This window comes from Pygocentrus nattereri, chromosome 5 (assembly GCF_015220715.1).
Source record: "Pygocentrus nattereri isolate fPygNat1 chromosome 5, fPygNat1.pri, whole genome shotgun sequence".
Lineage (NCBI taxonomy): Eukaryota > Metazoa > Chordata > Actinopteri > Characiformes > Serrasalmidae > Pygocentrus > Pygocentrus nattereri.
The window spans coordinates 33,889,425-33,908,829 of record NC_051215.1 but is presented as its reverse complement, the minus strand read 5'-3'; the positions used below and the strand labels follow the sequence as shown (position 1 = coordinate 33,908,829).

The 19,405-nt window shown below is 40.5% G+C and overlaps 1 protein-coding gene across 1 annotated transcript; it reads right to left on the bottom strand.

Moving 5' to 3' along the window:
- Positions 1 to 5,938: 5,938 nt before the first annotated feature.
- On the bottom strand, positions 5,939 to 13,420 carry mat1a (methionine adenosyltransferase I, alpha). The gene is made up of 9 exons (XM_017721469.2): positions 13,136 to 13,420; positions 11,432 to 11,509; positions 10,883 to 11,005; positions 10,676 to 10,788; positions 10,428 to 10,571; positions 9,641 to 9,859; positions 9,338 to 9,520; positions 9,042 to 9,175; positions 5,939 to 8,281 (listed from the first exon to the last, which is right to left on the bottom strand). The coding sequence occupies exons 1-9, from the start codon at positions 13,209 to 13,211 to the stop codon at positions 8,179 to 8,181; spliced, it is 1,173 nt and encodes a 390-aa protein (XP_017576958.1). The 5' UTR covers positions 13,212 to 13,420; the 3' UTR covers positions 5,939 to 8,178.
- Between the last annotated feature and the right edge of the window lie 5,985 nt (positions 13,421 to 19,405).

Below are 19,405 nucleotides of genomic sequence, written 5' to 3'. Positions count from 1 at the left end.
CTGCAGGATTTGAGTCCCTCTCGGCATAGCCTTTGTTACTTTGGTCCCAGCTCTCTGCAGGTCATTCATCAGGTCCCTCCGTGTAGTTCTGGAATTTTTGCTCACCGTTCTTGTGATCATTTTGACCCCACAGGATGAGATCTTGTGTGGACCCCAGATCGAGGTAGATTATCAATGGTCTTGTATGTCTTCCATTTTCTTACAATTGCTCCCACAGTTGATTTATTCACACCAACCTGCTTGCCAGCTTGCTTACAATTTTCTTCCTTCGACAGCTCTTTGGTCTTGGCCATGGTTGAGTTTGGAGTCTGACTGTTTGAGGCTGTGGACAGGTGTCTTTAATACAGATAACAAGGTCAAACAGGTGCCATTAATACAGGTAACGAGTGGAGGTCAGAAGAAGTTACAGGTCTGTGAGAGCCAGAAATCTTGTTTGTGGGTGACCAAATACTTATTTTCCACCATAATTTACAAATAAATTCTTTAAAAATCCTACAATGTGATTTCCTGGATTTTTTTCTACTACTGCCCCTCCCATTGGTGGTGGGTCGATGGGAGGGGGGACTCATGTAACTCCTTCGGGCTGGGCCCGGCCGGGCACCATGAGTAAATGCCCGGCCACCAGACGCTCGCTGGCGAGCCCCTCCCCCAGGCCTGGCTCCAGGGTGGGGCCCCGGTAACCCTGATCCGGGCAGGGTACACAAATCCTGTTCTTGTCTTCTCATAGGGGTTATTATGGATCACACTTTGTCTGACCTGTCACCTAGGACCGGTTTGCCATGGAAGACCTTACCAGGAGCATTTGCTCCAGACAATATAGCTCCTAGGATCATTCAAGCACGCAAACCCCTCCACCACGATAAGGTGGTGATCCATGGAGAGGAAGCTGAAAGATATATAAAGAAATTGTAATGAGAGGACAGAGTTCAGATGAGCACAGATCTTGAGAAAAGGTAGATTTAATCTTAGCCAGAGAGAAAATCAAACTCGTAGTCACAACACAGTCCAGGAAGTCAAAACATGGATCAATCAAGACAGTATCAAAAGGACAAAAAGGACAAAAGCTCAAGAAACGTGAAGGCAAAGCAAGGGTCAAAATACACAAAAAGTCAAACAAGGAAAAAAACGCTCAGTAGTACACAAGGATACAATACTTTGCAACCTCCTTACTAAAAGCCCAGGCTTAAATACTATTTCCTAACAGTTCACAGGTGTTCCGCATTAGTATTCTGGCAGTTGTGATTGCTGATAGGAGGATTGAACTGAATCCCTGGATACGTGTGTTCCCTGTGTCCAGAACATCCCTGGCCAGAACCCAAGACTGTTCCTCAGGTACGTAGCCTTCCCAGTCCACCAAGTACAGCAACAGTCCACCACGCCTCCTGGAATCCAGCAGCCGTCGGACAGCATAGATTGCGGTTCCATCTATCTCAGCCGGAGGTGGTGGCATGATGTCCGGCGTCACCTCATCCACTGGGCCTGCAACTACAGGTTTGAGAACAGACACATGAAACGAACTAGATATACGGAACCGAGGGGGTAAGTCTAGTTTATACGTGACTTAATTAATTCTTTGAGCAACTTTATAGGGTCCTATATATTTTGGCATCAATTTACAGCAACGTCCCTTGGTTCTCCTGAAGTCCGTTGTAGACAGCCAGACACGGTCTCCTGGCTGATATACTGGCGTGGGTCCCCTGTGGCGATCCGCCTGTTCCTTTTGATGCCACAAAACCATCTCTATTCGTTGATGGGTTTCTTCCCAAACACGTTCACTGTGTGACATCCATGCATCCACCGCGGGAACATCCGACTGTACACCAGTCCAGGGGGCTAGAGGAGGCTGAAACCCTAAAATGCACTGAAAAAGTGTCATATTAGTGGTGGAACTAATCAAGGAGTTCTGTGCTATCTCTGCCCATGGAAGATATCGTGACCAGTCCAAAGGGTTGTTGAAACAATAGATCCTCAAAAATTTACCAAGCTCTTGATTTACCCTCTCGCACTGTTCATTGGTCTGAGGGTGATAACCTGACAAGCTTATAGAAACTCCTAAGTGCTCACAGAATGCTTTCCATACATGTGAGGTGAATTGAGGACCACGATCTGAGATTGTCTTCTGGTATCCCAAAAATCTGGAACACTTGGTGGAACAATGTCTCAGCTGTCTGAAAAGCACTGGGAAGGGCTTGAAAAGGAACAAAACATATTCCCAGTGAAAACCTGTCCACTACGGTGAGAATCGTGCTAAACCCTTTAGACACTGGTAATGTCTAAATGGACTGCTGATGAAATTTCCATTTTTCACCCTTGAGATAAAGATTGTTCTCCAATAATCTCATAAGCACAGTTCTGGCATCTCTTACATGGGTCTCGAAATCAGGAGAGTATACCAAAATGGCATCTAAGTAAGCAATGACAAAGTGTCCTAGCATGTCCCTGAGCATGTCATTGATGAAGGCCTGAAACACAGAGGGGTCAATAGAGAGCCCGAAAGGCATAACAAGATACTTGTAGTGCCCCCTAGTGGTCAGAAAGGCTGTTTTCCACTCATTTCCCTTTCTGATTCTAATCAAATTATAAGCACTACACAAATCCAGCTTGGTAAAATACTTAGCTCCCTGAAGCTGTTCCAGAGATACTGGGACCAGAGGGAGAAGATATGGGTAGGCTTTGGAGATCTGATTTAAAGTCCTATAATCTATACAAGGGCGTAGACCCCCATCTTTCTTCTTAATGAAGAGGAAACTGGACGCCAGGGGAGAAGAGGAAGGCCTAATAAACCCTTGATCTAGCGCCTCCTGAATATAAACATCTAGAGCTTTTTGTTCAGCTTGCGTCAGAGGATAAACACACCCACTAGGAAATAATGGACCTTCCTTCAACTCAATAGTACAGACATAATGTCTATGCAGAGGGAGTTTCGTGGCGTTCTGTTTGTTGAAGACCTCCTGTAAATCCTCGTATTCTGGGGGAATCTTAAAGTTGGAACTAGAATTGGGGCTTTCAATGGTAGTAGAGAATACAGCTATCTTAGGGGTTTCAGTACAGTTCATTAAACAATATTCGGACCATTGTGTAACAGTACGCTCAGACCATGAAATAGTAGGGTTGTGTCTTTCCAACCATGGGAGCCCCAAAATAATCTCAAACTTGGAATGTTCGAGCAAAAAAAAAAGTTTTTCCTGATGCAGAGCACTAACTTTTAGCAGCAATTGTACAGTAGTTCTAGAAACTGCCCCCATAGTTCTCCAAGGCTGAAATCTTCAAGTTCTTTGAGAGGGAATTAACTGTGATCTGCAGCTCCTGGACCAGGCGATCCTGTATGAATTTCTCCTCGGATTCTGAATCAATCGGCGCTGAAATGACAAGAGAATGGGATTGGCAGTAAAGAATGAAAGGTAACAACATAGATTTGGAGACCAACCTTTGTGGGATCACTCACCACATTAGCATGTGGAGTGAGTTCCATGTGCTGTCCAGGGGTCAGTGCCTTGTTTTTATGGGGTTTCAGAGGGCAGTCTCGGAGTTGATGTCTTGCTTGACCACAGTAAAAACAAAGATGATGTAACAAGCGCAAATAATATATGATTCAAATATATTATCCGTTGCATAAAAATGGACATTAAAAGCTTGGCAAAGTTCTTTCTGATCAATGAACAATTGAATATCAACTTAAACTTTGGTCGGGATAACAGAGGAGTTGTTTTTGAGAAAATGTACTGCCTTCTAGGAATTCTGAATGTTTTCAAATTTGGTGAACAAGCTGAGATAATAATACGATTTTGCATTTCTAACTGCAGAATTACATTTTTTTCTCAGTCTTCTAAATGTAAGCTGGTTCTCTCTCTCCCCTGTGCATCTGGCAACAGTCCAAACTTTATTTTTTGTGTTTAAACAGTGAGGAAATTTCACTAGTAACCAGGGCATCCATGCCTTATTCTTGGCTCTGTTTGGGTATGTTTGTTTGTCTCTGCTAGGAATGATTCACTAAGATAGTCTAATGCTAGGTCAAAAATAAAAGCTTACTTGTTTAAATTTTAAAAAATTCTTCTAACCACGATCCCAGGGACTGTTTTTATTCTTTAGAGTGTTTCTAATGCATCCAGTCGAGCAATGATTCACTGAAACCAAGATCAAAAACATGCAGCAGGTATTTTGTCCATTCTGTTAGACGACATCAAATCAATCAGGGTAGGCTTGGTGGGGTCCTTTAGGTTTGGGTGAGTTGACTCGAGGATTAACTGTGTGAGGTTAAGATTGCTGCATGTTTCTTTTAAGTGACTGGATGAGGTGAGATTAAAATCCCCTGGGACCAGCATTTCTGAAACAGTATAGTGCGATGGAAGCTCAGCTATTTTGTTTGTTGCAGAACACAGAGCAGAAGGAGGCCTATAGATCCCAACTAATACAAAAGAGTCTTTTTCCCCTGGTGACACCTTCAAAGATAAAACCTCAAAACAATTTTCTTTCGACACTGTGATAAAAAGATAGCTACTCTACCTCCTCTTGATTTTCTGATGCTTTAGAGCCACATCTGCATCACTTATGGGGTGCTTAAGCTATATCTCTGTTAGGACTGATATACAGTATCGGGGTCAGACTGTGCAATCAGAATATTCTAGTGATGCATTTTATCCCTTTGATAGATAGATAGATAGATAGATAGATAGATAGATTCAACTTTATTGTCATTACTCAGTACAAGTACATGGCAACGAAATGCAGTGTTTGACTTTGAGGTAAATGTCTAATATTTAAATAAATTATTCCAAGACCTTTACTAGAACTAGTAAAACTTTTAGACGGTTCTGGCTGTGAATACAAAGGAGGCGAAGGCTCAGTGCAAATTAGGTTGTTTGTATTTAAAAAACCATTAAATCTTTCCTCTTCATTGGCATTTCTTTGTGCTTACATAGAAAGCTGGTACTAGATTTCCTACCTGGAATATCTGAGCAAAGATCGTTGGTATTGTGTAGTCAGCTAGAGTTAAAACCAGGGTAAAATATGTTGTGACCTAAAGTCTGAACCAAGCCTGTTTGCATGATTTTCATCAAATCTGTAGAATGATGTTCTCATAGCCAGAGGTACAAGTTAAATAACACTGAGCCTTTTTCTCCAATATCTTTCCAAGCTTTTTCTTAAATTTGTTCTTGAGAAAAATTCTAAGAGAAAGTCCGATTCATGTACGATTCATAATGTGTTCTTAAACAACAGAATTGTTTGCCCCTTTGTGATCTTGAGTGTGTGTAGATTCTGTTCTTACCTAAGAACAAATACCAAATAAGAAAACACTGCTGAATGTCAGAATCTTCATGAAAACTGGATTTTAACAAGAACTTTCTTCTTACGAAGTGTTGGTGCATGAAGATGTATATCCATTTTTCTCCATTATACCTTGATTTTTGTTTTTACATGTACTTTTTGCACTGCTGTTGTCCCTTTCATTGTTTCAGAGTTTCATGATGATTGGACCAACAGAAATGGCCAAAAAAATAACTTGTATACATTATACTGATTTTCATTCAAAATAAAGAAAAATTTTCTTTTCCTGAAAAGTTACCATTTTGGAGATACTTATACTTTTATATTTTTATATATTTTACTTTTTTGGTGCAGGTGTAGCAGCAGCATTCAAACACAGCATGAGTGCCTATTCAGATTATGTGTATTATTGAAGCTATAATACTGCAACACAGATTAGCCAGAATGAAAGTAATAGATTGGCCAATTCTGAACTCGTCCGATTCTGATTGTGCATCTCTAATTATAACCACTTATGATTGATCATAGTCCACTAGTGTCCTTTAGCCAATGCGATTTTCATCTAAAATTAGCAAGCCACAATCATTTGATCTGTCTGTACTCTTTTGAGAACTTTCTCCAAGTTTGAGAAGAGATACTGGAAGCTTTAAACAAATGTAAGACCAAACAACAATTTTTTTTTCAATAGTTTCATTATTCACAATTATTTACATGATCAGATAACAGATTTATAAGACACAAATTTCTTAGACAGAACTTGTGTGATGAGAATAAGGATGACTAAAGGAGTAGCACCTTCTGGAGAATGCTTGGCCACAGAAAGGGTCAACAGTCCCACTGAGGCTGACAAACATCTCATAGCATCTACATGATGATGATGATGATGATGATACACTCATACATACACACACTGGCCTCTGATGAACGATGTGTTCTTTCACCACAGTGGATTTATACATGTAAATATGCATCATTCACTCATGAGCTCAGTCTGAAGGTTCCTCCCCTACACTATTTTCATAATAACATTAATGCCATACAGAGAGTATAAAAAGCAAACTTTATAAGCAATAAGGCACACAGATAATTTCTTGTGGTGTATGCTTCCTGCAACGTCTAAGCATTAGAAACAGCCTTTTCTAATGCAAAGCTTACAGTGGTCCACCAGTTCATGCCCACTCTTCAAAGCATGGTATTTAGTGATCTATAGATTCATATATTATATTACAATCTGAATTTACAAAAAAAGAGAGAAAGAATTAATGCAAAAAAGAAACACTATCAAACTATAAAATTCAAAAGAAGCAGTTCTTTTGGGTGCTGCTGATAAATAAAGAGAACACTGCAGGCAGCTAGACGTTTAGATAGTAACTGTAGTAGAATTAAAGAGACAATAGCTGGAGAGACGATCACTAATTCATTGAACTGTGATTTGTGGCCATTTGTAACAGGTTACTGTGAAGATCACCATAATTCTCATTTCAAAAACTGACCTTTGTAACTGTCAGGTGAGACAGCTGAGAAGTGGGAACTGACTGTAGCACCAAGAGTGGAGACTTAAGACTTAAGATATGACTATATTGAAGAAATGCCTGCTTGAAGCTCTGAACTGCCTGCTAAGTATCACCCATAAGGTGAATGCAACCCCACATGGTGGGTTTGTTTCAAAGGCAGCCATTACTAGTCAGTGAAAGAAAGCTAAAAATCCTACAAGATTGTTTGTTCAATTGGAAAATAACATATGACAAACAGGTTTCTACATACACAGCATCTGAGAATTTTCATTAGTATTAGATGATGTGTTTCACTCTGGCCTCAGATAAATGTAATAATGTCCAAATGTTCAGATGAAGATTTAGAGAGAGGGATGGGAGTGGGCGAGATTGGATGAGATTTGAGCCCTTCTACATAACACTGACGTTACCATGCCATAAACATGCCATGCTGTCAGGAGTTGTCATGACAGATTTTGTTCGGTAATATAAAGTGACATTACCATTACTGTTAATTATTATGACACATGCCATAATGTTTGATGTTATGACAGCTTATGTCACGTGCTAATTTTTTTGCCGTACTGACATCAAACGTAATAAACTCAAGCACATTAGACAGAACACATTTATTCATAACAATTAACAGTAATGGTAACAAGACACAAGTGTTGCAGAACCATAAATTGATGGTCTTGGTTTCGTCTCAGTCTTAACATCATTTTGATTCAGTCCTGTTTCAGTCTTGGGGTAAGCTGGACTCCTGGCTCTACATGTATAAACTTAAAACCTGCATAAAATCTGTTTGCTGCTGGTTGAGGATCTAAACGATCTTTTCATGATGGCTTAACTTGGTATTCTTTGTTTATTGATGTCCTTTGGGTCCAAAACTCAAATATCCCCTGAGAACAGATTGGAATGTTGTTATTACTATATTTTCATTAAATAATAAAAACAGATGTATGTATTTTAGTTCATATTCAGTTGACTTTGTGTTGTGATTCTGAATTAGTTTTAGAAGAATGGACAGAGAACAACCTTAACCATCATTTTCTTTCAAAAGTTTCAATGCAAAGTTGGACTAAGATATAATGTATTATGAACACTATATCTATCTATCTATATTACATTCTGAAAAAAAGAACCTTAATCTGGTCTGGGTGTGGTCTCAGTCTTGGTCTTGGTCTCTACTCCTGGTCTCGGTCTCGCCTCTAATAGTCTTGACTACAACACTACATGACCTGTTATATTGCTGGACATATACTGTCAAGACAACTCATAACAGCAGATAATACCTGTCCTGACATGTTAATGGCATGGTTATGTCGGTGTTATGTAGCAGGGGCAAGTGTTACTGTTCTCTGTTATTCTGAGTTTTTCCAGTTGTCTTGTGGAAGCATTTCTGCTGGCTTGCACAGCTTTAATACTTCAGCCTCTTCGGCTCCTCCCAGGAAAATTCAGAGCGGCCAAAGTGGCCATAGCAGGCAGTGCTCTGGTAAATCGGCCTCTTCAGCTTCAGATCCCTGTGAACAGAAATAATTTATCACAATATTTTTGTTTTTTATTCCATTTCTCTACGCAAAGCAAACTTGCAATTTTGTTTACAGTGGTGGAAAAAAATGTAGTATATTTTGTCCATTAAGTAGATTCTTAAACATAAAAGCTGTTCAGTGGTTCTTGGATTGGATGTACGGTTCTAGGAGAAATGTTTAATTGATATAGAACTTTTACATTTTGTGGGAGTTTTTAAAAACGTTTAAAAGTTTAGTCACACTTGCACAACCTCATTTAAAATAGTTATTTAAAGAACCATCCATTGAAATTTTTTTAGGGAACCAAAAGTGGTTCTACTGTGGCATTACTCCAAAGTATCTGTACTGTCACCTAGGTAGTTCCGGTTTTTGAAACTTTGTTTTCTACTCCATTTCTTTTGAACCCTTTAATATGTTCAGAATAATCATTAACAGTAACCTCCTATATTATCTGTGTATCTTTATGATTTCCTGTATATAATAAAACATGAATCACTGACATATATGAACATCTGATAAACCTTTTTTTTGCTTTCTGTACTTGGGACAAGTTCACTGAATGCACAGTAACACTTTCTCCAGCAATGCTAAAAGCTGTGTTATAAATATGAGCATTTTGTAAAGCATGTTGCAAGAACTTAACCTTAAAGTCTGGACTGATATTGTTTAACATTGATTTTTAGGCCAAAACGTTCTGATAACTATTTTTCTCCTGCATCTGAGTTAAAAAAACAACAACATGCATGTTTACCTAACAATGACGCCAGGCCGGAGGTCAAAGTTCTTGTTGACAATCTGAAGCAGTTCTTTCTCTGTTTTCTCAGAAGAGCCATAGGTGAAGAGTGAGATAGACAGTGGGTGGGCCACTCCAATAGCATAAGATACCTAAACAACAAGAGAATAAAATACTGCATTTCATTCAAATGCTAAATGTAGATCATGACCTCTAGCAAGCTCAAAGCCATCTATTCCCCTTATTTGCAATTATCAACATGGCTTCATCATGTTTTTTTATTACAGTCTCATGAGTTTTCAGAGTCTTCTCACCTGCACCAGCACTCTCTTGCACAACTTGGCCTTCACCAAAGACTTTGCCACCCAGCGGGCAGCATAAGCAGCAGAGCGGTCCACTTTGGTGTAGTCCTTTCCAGAGAAAGCCCCACCACCATGAGCACCCCATCCACCATATGTATCCACAATGATCTTCCTTCCAGTAACTCCAGCATCTCCCTGAGAGACAGAGTAGATGCTTTCACTATGAGCCTGCTGATGAAGCTAAATCTTGAAGGGCTATTAAAGAATTCTCTCAATAGTATGCTTAAATCCCTAAAAATCAAAGGAGAAGCTCACCTGTGGTCCTCCAATGACAAAGCGGCCACTGGGCTGAATATGGTATATGGTCTTATCGTCAAGATACTTGGCTGGCACCACAGCCTGGATGACCTTCTCTTTCAGGATCCTCTTCTGCTCTTCCAGCGAGATGAGATCATCATGTTGGACTGAGATGACCACAGTGTGCACTCGCAGTGGGATCACAGCTCCATTCTCCTGCTTGTAGTGCACAGTGACCTGCAGGTATGGAGAAGCAGAAGAGGGTGCTTGCAGAATCACCATTCCAATTAAGATAGAGTTCCTAGAGTTTAGCAAAGATAGTAGTACCTACAGAATCTGCACCAAAATCTACAAGGACATTATCTCACTAGGTCAGCCACTTGCAGGCCATATACTGCAAATGTTAAACCCTTTGAATATTCCTGAGTCACCAGTATGAAAATGTCAAGAACTCCAAAATAGCAAGAAGGTTTCAGCTTCCAGAGATGATGCCAGCTTGGGTTGCTTGTATGTTCTAAAGGCTGAAACTGACAAGTGGACAGCAACACTCAATCAGCTGTGGGGACAGTGGCCCCAAGACATCACTCTGAGGGTCGTTTTTATCCTCTGGCATAAAAAAATGCTGCCACCAATTTGTCATCTTGTTGGGAATGCGGCTGTTGGCCAACAGCCTGGTATGAAGAGCATTACAACTGATAAGATGTTGAAACACATAGTCAGCTTCAGTCAGGACATGGAAGCCTGAACATTTTGGATTTGAGTGATGTTCCACTGCGGAAACACCTGTTATCTCATTTTGTCTAACCTGTGTTTTTGAGTCTGGACGAAGCCAAGGAATGGTGCCATCACAACGGAGTTCAGCCATCTTGGCATTCAGTTTGTGGGCAAGGACAATGGTTAGGGGCATGCACTCTTCTGTCTCATCAGTGGCGTAACCAAACATCAAACCCTGCCAAAGAGGAAGGTGTAGCATTATTCTTCCATTACAGTTATAATTAATTCACATTTTTTGTTTGATCACTCTTACTTTTGTCTTCTCTGTTGAGTTATTACCTGGTCTCCAGCTCCAATGTCCTCCTCATGCCTGTCAACATGGACTCCCTGAGCAATATCAGGAGATTGCTGCTCCAGAGCCACCAACACATTGCAGGTCTTGTAGTCGAAACCTGTCAGCAAAAGTGGGTATGAGATGAAAATAAAAAGACAAACACTCTAAAAAAAGCAATATTTCTATAAATAATTTTGCCAGTGTGTTTCTACCTTTATCAGAGTTATCATAGCCAATGTGTTTGATGGTGTCCCTCACAACTTTCTGGTAGTCCACATTAGCCCGAGATGTGATCTCACCACACAGAAGCACCATACCGGTCTTACAAACAGTCTCTGTTGTTGATGACAATCAATGAAATCAGCAGTACATACATATAGAAACTGAGCAGTGTCTATTTCTGTGAATTTAAGCAAAGTAGAAATAAACGTAGCACCTAACCTTCCAAGACTAGTGCCAGTCTTCAATGTTAGCAGTCTAATTATTGGCAACTTTATCTAAAACTAGGCGAGGGTACAAGTCACTGTGTAACATATTGTAAACAGATGTAATAAACCACCAAGATGACGAAAGAAAGTTTCAGAATGTATGTATATGTTGATTGTTGACTAAACTGCTTAAAATGAACTCTGCATTAGTCCCTTTCCATTTTTTCAACATTGTTTTCAGATTAAAGACAAATATTAAATGAAGAACCAGCTGATTATGATGAAAATTAGTATCTGTAAAAGGATTATTACATTAGAGCACTGAAGACTTACCACAGGCCACCTTGGCATCGGGGTCCTGCTTCAAATGTGCATCAAGCACAGCATCACTGATTTGGTCGCAAATCTTATCTGCAGAAAGTAGGAAAAGAATAATTAAATGGAATCAAATTAAATGAATGAAATTAAACTGATATGTGACACTTATCCAGAATCTTGTTAAACATTTTATTGTGAATTCAGCAAACAGTGCAAGTAGATTGAGGAATAGAAATCTGGCTTTGAATCTGGTCATTAAAAGGGATAAAACAAAACAATGTAACCTGTAATAACTGTAAACAATCATGACAGAATGATCGAAATATGGATTAAAATATTAAAGCAAAGAAAAGTGTATTATTTTTACTACATTTTATGCCCCAGTTAAATTCCTGAGTGTTTCATGCTATAGGGTTGTGAATTGTTGTTTTTGCTAAACAAAAGTGTCCCAGTAAAGAGATGCCACAGGCGAGCGGGATTGCAGGACAATACCCTCTGCTTTCAGCTGCACTCCATCCCACTCTGCCCTGAGGCAACAACTTATGTGAGTTACATCAGAAACATCACCATCAATAACAAGCCTCTTTGACCTCGAAGGCCTGCATGTCAGTTCGGTAAAATCAGATGGCTATGCTGCACAGCTGAAGTTGAACCAAGAAAAGATGTGTGGATTATTGTATAGATTATGCATTTTCCCCACCACATAACCCTTATTGATTTAGTGTCAAAGGTTGAGTGAGAAAGCAAAGAGTTACATATTAGAAGTCTAATAATGAAAAAAAAAATTCTAATTCTAACAAGCACAGTGGATCTTAGTCATTTTGGTGAAAAGGTGAAAATATCCCTGTTTAGTATCAGTAAGCATCAATCAAGTTGCCCCCTGCTTGAAGTGTGCTGGCCTTGCAGCATGAGCCATCAGCAGATAAGAAATGTAAAGTCTGGCAGATTCTCACACAAGAGTGCAAAAAAAGGCATTAAAATTTTTTCTCAGTAAGCATGTAACAAAGAGTCGGTGCCAGGCTTGGTTCTGTGTGGCAGACTCAAGAGCTCTAGCTTTCTGGATTTATGCATATTATATTCACAGTTATGGAGAACGTGCTATTTGTGCATCATGAGAAAACGCTGAAGTATTTTTAGCAGCTCAATAAGACTCTCAGATACTCTTCCTGTAGTGCAATGTAATATAACACTGAGCACTTATGAGCAAAGCAGTAGTACTCACTGAATGAAATACCAGCTGAATGCACGTTCATTTTAAGCATGAGCCACCTGCGTCAGTCTGCTTCCCAAACCAGCCATATGCTACCTCAATCTTCTGCATGACGTGGTTCAGTGCAATTTAATTACAAAGCTTCATCAAAAGTTGGTGGGTGTACAGCTTAAGTACTTCATCCCCCAAATATCTGCCACAGATTTAACCACATGTCTGCCATGCAAGGGGGATCAAAGCAGACTCAAACCTCTCAATAAGCACTTGTTGAGGCAAACAGAGTGCTGTGTCAGCAGCTTGCTGTAGGATCAGCATGTATGGCACTACACAGGTTAAGAACATCCTGAATTTGCAGAATGATTGTTTACAAAATTCTTCAAATGGCCACATAAAGTCATGACACAAGGTTTTATAAGCACTGTATAGAATAAAAAAGATTATATAGGCTTTATGTGTACAGCAAGTACATTAGAAGCTCAAGCAAAATAGAAGTGAATACAAAGACTCACCCGGATGGCCTTCTCCCACTGACTCTGACGTGAACATGAAGAAGCCATCATCATCAAAGTCATTCCTTCCTTCCATATTTGCAAGGCAACTCAGAAATTCACTACTAAAAAAATAGTCTACAGCGGGCTTCCAACTGCAGCTGAAAGAGAGCCAAGAGTTCTATGTTCTTTATATTCCTCACAGGCACACAGTAGGACTTGAAGGGAAGGAGAGACAAAGAGAGAGAGAGACAGATTTGCAGTCTGATCACTGATTATCAACAGCTCTGTAACCAAACATGCTCCTATATATGGCCCGGAGAAACTCACACTCTAACACACACACACACACACACACACACACACACACATATGCACACATATACATGTGCGTCATGTGAACCAGTGGGGCTGACCATTCCAGGGGGAGTTGTTGGAGGGAGGGGATTCAAAGTTGCAGAAGCACTAGTGTTAACCCCTTGCACTCTGACTCCAGTAGTGCAGGGTTGAAAGGCAGGGTATGTGGACATAGTATAGGGAGACTTGGCCAGAAGTTCAGTGTGTCATTCTGGTCTCATGTTATTTATAATGAAGAAAGTGCAAGACACCCTACACATTGAAAATACCTGGATCATATTACTTTATTTTTGTTTTGTTATACATTAGATGTTGTATTGTTATTGTTATAACAAAATATGTTCTCCTCATACAGCATTTTGGGTTAAAATGTGTTTTATGAATAAATACTTATTACTTACTTACATATGGATTGAGGGTTTTTGTACTTGAACCTGATAGTAACTTCATTAATAACTTTCAGCAGTAATAGAACTGGTTATAAGATATGATGTCAGGTGTCAACAACCACAGGGGGTGGAGTGGACCCTTACAGCGTTTTGTTCATTTCATTGGAGAACTGAGTTGGGCATGTGTGTCTGGCAGAAAGTTCTTGGTTGTGAAATACAGAAGAGCACTGTAAACTGCTTTGAGTGACAAAAAAGCTTACTTATAATTTCTGTACACATCACTGAAACATGGAGTTAAATACAGATATATGCAAAAGCTTTAAATGACACCTTTTGTTGATTTCCTAAATGAAAATAAGATAAAACATCATGTACAGAAAGCAAATTTAAATCTGAAATTTTTCTACAAATTTTTCTTTTGCACATGACACATATAGTTCTTTATTTTTCTTTCATTATTTCAAATTCAGCAAATAAACAGTAATTGTGCATTAAAATGGGCAGAAATGTATTCCCTGTAGAGAATATGCCAACTTATTTTGACTTAGAAGATCAAAAAAGCTTGTCATTTGGTCAGGGTTTCCTAAACTTTTGCATACAAGTGCACACAGTGCACGTTCATGGCAACACTGGAGAGGGCATGTACTATGTTAGGACACGTGGCACAACAGCATGAGGGGCACAATGTATCAGCAGGAAACTGAAGCTTTTGACCTTACCAGTGTTGCATAATTCAAAACATGGAGAACGTGATCATACATATCACACTATGGATTGCAGCAGGCACAAATAAAGTGACATAAATAAAGACTGGACATTTTATCAACTTTCTGTTGCAATTCCACCTGGCATAACGATAAGGTTCCAATTTTCAGCGCCATCCTTACTGGATAAAGAGGAGAATTTTGCAGGAGATTAGTAGCAGATTCAGTCAAACATTGGTCATGATTTCAACTTGGTGTGTGATGTACAACTTTTCACAATAGGTTTAAGTTAATATGCATCCCAGTTGTGTTCTCATCTTTATTTTCTAGGAAAACATACGTAACCTGTAATATGAATGGTTAAATCCATTGCTAAACGAGAGCTGAATTCTGAAGGAGTAGCTTTAACTTTGATTATATTGTTATGGGAGTAATGCGAGTGTTTGGCCATGTGTCAGATGATATATTCTTGCCAGCCTCCGTGACCCTTTTATGGGACATATTTTGGTAGTGGACAACTGGTTGTAAAATGCAATGCATTAAAAGATCTTGTCTACTCACTGATTAAAGTACAGCAAACTTTGGACAGTGACACGAACCAATACTGCTCTACTGCTGTGACCCTGGAATGGTACATCACTGTTTGATTTGGCATCAAGCATATATATAAAACATTCATTTCTGGCACTGAGTAACATAAGCAATGTACAAATAATAAGTGGGTGGAAAACTGGACATTAAAGCAAGAAGTTAATGACTGACAGAAGCAAATTTCTCTACAACAGACAAAATTGCTCCAAGTAGAAAGATAACCATATCAGTGCTTTGGCCTTGCCAATATTTCACTTGCTTAACTGTCAACATGAAGTGTGGAATGGTGAAGTGTCCTGAATGTGCTGTATCATCATACTTCTCATGCTGAACTGTGGGTGGAATTTTTAAAATTTGCTAAATTCAGAATTAATGTATTGTCACTTTAATTTTACTGCCATAACAGAAAACAAGCATGAGTATTAATGGATTGTTACTGTGTTCTCTGTTGGCTTTATTTATGAAAATATTTGCTTTGTGTTAAAATAATCACACTAGATCGTACAAATAATCGTACTACATCAGTTTTAAACTGCTGTGTCACAGGTCTACAAGTGTGATGAAACTGGAATATGAGACAACGTGCAATTTTTCCTTGAACTCTCACCTGAAGAGATATGGACACATAGAAGATGAACTCTGAGGAGGGTTAAACTGCAAGACGCAGAAGGTGGCCTATTTTGATTACCTGGATTTTTTTCTGGCAATAAAATAGTTTATTGTGTAAAAATAAAATATTGCATAAAAATACTCTTCACTGAACACTTTTAGTGGTTTCTAACTTTTGCATTGGATTCAATTAAAATTTTCAACATGTTTTAATAGATATTGTTTTTTCCCCCAAGGCTCACTTATAATGTTTGTGCAGCTTTATGTACCAAAGACAGCCATAATTCAGTTTATTAATTTAATTCATTTCATTTTTCCAGCTTCTCTTTATACATTAGAACCAGTGTGTGAAATACTTGGTATTTAGGCGGTCTCATGATGCTAACTTCAGTGGAGCTGAAATGTTTGGCTTAACAATTCGTCTTTTGGTAATGTTCGTTTCTGGTTTGGCAATCCTCACATTAACTGAGATCTTACACATCTCCTCTCGTGTCTTTGATTTGAGAAATAAACAACAACTCACTCTTTCTACCAATTTTTAATATTTATAAAAATGCTGTAGTATGCTGTAAAGGTTTTCAGGGATATTCCGAGCACAGTTGCAGTTGCTAGGCTACAAAGAACCAAGTGGTTACAGCTGCCTGCTGAGACAGACCAGTGATTTGTAGTGAGTTATAGAATATTTGGCACAGAATCTCGCCAGTTGTGGAGTAGAATAAATAATGACCTTCCCCTGAATTTGTGTTTGAAATTTCACATCTTGCTTAGAACTGAACATGCTGTTTTGGTTACTGTGCCTTTAAGAAGATGTCTGTAAATGTGCTCTGTTTTTAGTGGATGCCCTGAGTTGAACCTTATTCAAAAGCAGTTTGAGTTGAAACACTCCTTATAACTTCAGCATGAATGGGTGGAGCCCATTGTTTAATTTTTAATTATTACTTATTAAATGAATGATTAATTTTTAAATGATTCGTTCTGGGTTATTTTTTCTGTATGTAATGGTGAGTGAACATTACATGCTGAAACTTTAGCAATGTTTACTTACGGTCTCAAAGCAAAGAAAACTGGTTTTCCATTAAATGGGCTCTTTAATAATCTTCACAATATGCAACTATTACTATTATTATAGCACATGTTAGAACAATAATATAACAATTTACAGGTTTTGCAATTGAAGGATTATAACTAAGCTGTAATTCTAAAGTTGAAGCTGCTGTTCATGGTCTCTGATGTCACCTTGGTGTCTGTTGTCACTGCCGACACAGGCTGAAATAAGAGAATACACCAGTTGTAAACACTTGTCCTGTCTTTCTGAAGTTCAAGGCTGATTATGACAGTCCTGTATGTTTACTGACTAAACACCAGCTTAATCCTGCCCAGTTCTATAGAACGTCTTTATTACTGTTTATCACCAGGTGAAGGCGGTGGACTTGCCTGACTCCTGGCACTACACTTTGGCAAACATAACAGTCACATTTGCTTCCTGTTCACTGTGTCTGTGTGCCCGTGTGATAGGCCGCCAAGCAGACAGAGGAGTGTAGCACATCAGCCAATAGCTGACTGATACAATGCCCCTCAGGAGGTGGGGCACACGTCCTTACTACTGATAGGATTCTATGCCACACACACATGGTTTTGGTCATAAGAACCTGTGAAGTGACCCAGCCAGGTTGGGCAGAGGGGTAGGTCCAGTCAGCAGAACGTGGCGTGAACCAAACAGCTGGAATACGACATTCATCCTGAACTGGGCTTGAAGACAGAGAAAGATCCATATTACAACAAGAAATGTTTCTGTCTCATCTTCCCTCAGTGATCTGACCTATGATGACAGACAAACTTGAGAACAGATCTGTTTATTCAGGCTGGTACAAAACATGTAAACTCCTCACCAAGTAGACATCTCTCAAATAGAGATGTACTGTTAAAGTAACTTAGAAATGATGTCATCTGCCTCTCCATGGATCACCACCTTATCGTGGTGGAGGGGTTTGTGTGCTTGAATGATCCTAGGAGCTATGTTGTCTGGAGCAAAAGCTCCTGGTAGGGTCTCCCATGGTAAATTGGTCCTAGGTGACAGGTCAGACAAAGTGTGATCCATAATAACCCCTATGAAAAGACAAAAACAGGACTTGTGTACCCTGCCCGGAACAGGGTTACCGGGGCCCCACCCTGGAGCCAGGCCTGGCGAGCGTCTCGTGGCTGGGCATTTACTCATGGTGCCCGGCCAGGCCCAGCCCGAAGGAGTTACATGAGTTCCCCCTCCCATCGACCCACCACCAATGGGAGGGGCAGTAGTAGGGGTTCGGTGCTTTGTGGATGGGGCAGTGTCCAAAGGCGTGGGCCTTGGCGTTCTGATACTCGTTTGCTGAAACTGGGTTATGGAACTTGGAACATTACCTCACTGGCGGGGAAGGAGCCTGAGTTGGTGTGCGAGGTTGAGAGATATCGGGTAGATATAGTCAGGCTCACCTCAACACACAGCTTGGACTCTGGGTCCAATCTCCTTGAGAGGGGCTGGACTTTATTCTTTTCTGGAGTTGCCCATGGCGAGAGATGGTGGGCAGGTGTGGGCTTTCTCATAGCCCCTCGACTCGGTGCCTGTATGCACTTGGCACCAGGACACCCTAGGCCGCATTTCAATGATTGACTTTGTAGTCGTGTCATCGGACTTGCGGCCATGTGTTTTGGACCCTCTGGTTAAGGGAGGAGCTGAGCTGTCAACTGATCACCACCTGGTGGTGAGTTGGATCAGGTGGTGGGGGAAGATGCCAGTCAAACCAGGCAAGCCCAAACGTATAGTGAGGGTTTGCTGGGAACATCTGGCAGAAGAACCTGTCAGATTGATCTTCAACTCACACTTCCATCAGAACTTTGACCAGATATTGGGAGAGGTGGGGGACATTGACTCAGAATGGGCCATTGTTGAAGCGTCTGACTGTAGCTGTGGCCGTAAGGTAGTTGGTGCCTGTCGGGGTGGTAATGGTGGACACCCCAGGTGAGAGATGCCGTCAAGCTGAAGAAGGAGTCCTACCGGTTGGCCTGTGGGACACCAGAGGCAGCTGGCAGGTATCGACAGGCCAAGCGATCTGCAGCATCAGTTGTTGCCAAGGCAAAAACCTGTGTGTGGGAGGAGTTTGGTGAGGCCTTGGAAAGTGACTATAAGTTGGCTCAGAAAAGATTCTGGCAAACCGTCTGGCGACTCAGAAGGGGAAAGCAGTGTGCCACTAGCACTGTATATAGTAGAGATGGTGTGCTGCTGACTTCGACTGAAGACGTCATTGGGTGGTGGAAGGAATACTTTGAGGACCTTCTCAATCCCATCGACACATTCTCCAGTGAGGAGGCAGAGTCTGGGGACATGGGAATAGGATTGTCCATTACTGAGGCCGAAGTCGCTAAGGTAGTTAAGAAGCTCCTTGGCGGCAGGGCTCCAGGGGTGGATGAGATCTGCCCTGAGTTCCTCAAGGCTCTGGATGTTGTGGGGCTGACTTGGCTGACACGCCTTTTCAACATTGCAGACTGGGGTGGTGGTACCTCTTTTTAAAAAAAGGGAACTGGAGGGTGTGTTCCAACTACAGGGAAATCACACTCCTCAGCCTTCCTGGTAAGGTCTATGCAGGGGTACTGGAGAAGAGAGTCCG

Coding starts and splice junctions, on each gene's coding strand:
- mat1a (XM_017721469.2), bottom strand. CDS start 13,211: ATGGAAGGAAGGAATGACTTTGATGATGATGGCTTCTTCATGTTCACG. Junction 10,789..10,882: donor CTATGATAACTCTGATAAAG/GTAGAAACACAC, acceptor TTTTGCTGACAG/GTTTCGACTACAAGACCTGC. Junction 10,572..10,675: donor ACATTGGAGCTGGAGACCAG/GTAATAACTCAA, acceptor CCTCTTTGGCAG/GGTTTGATGTTTGGTTACGC.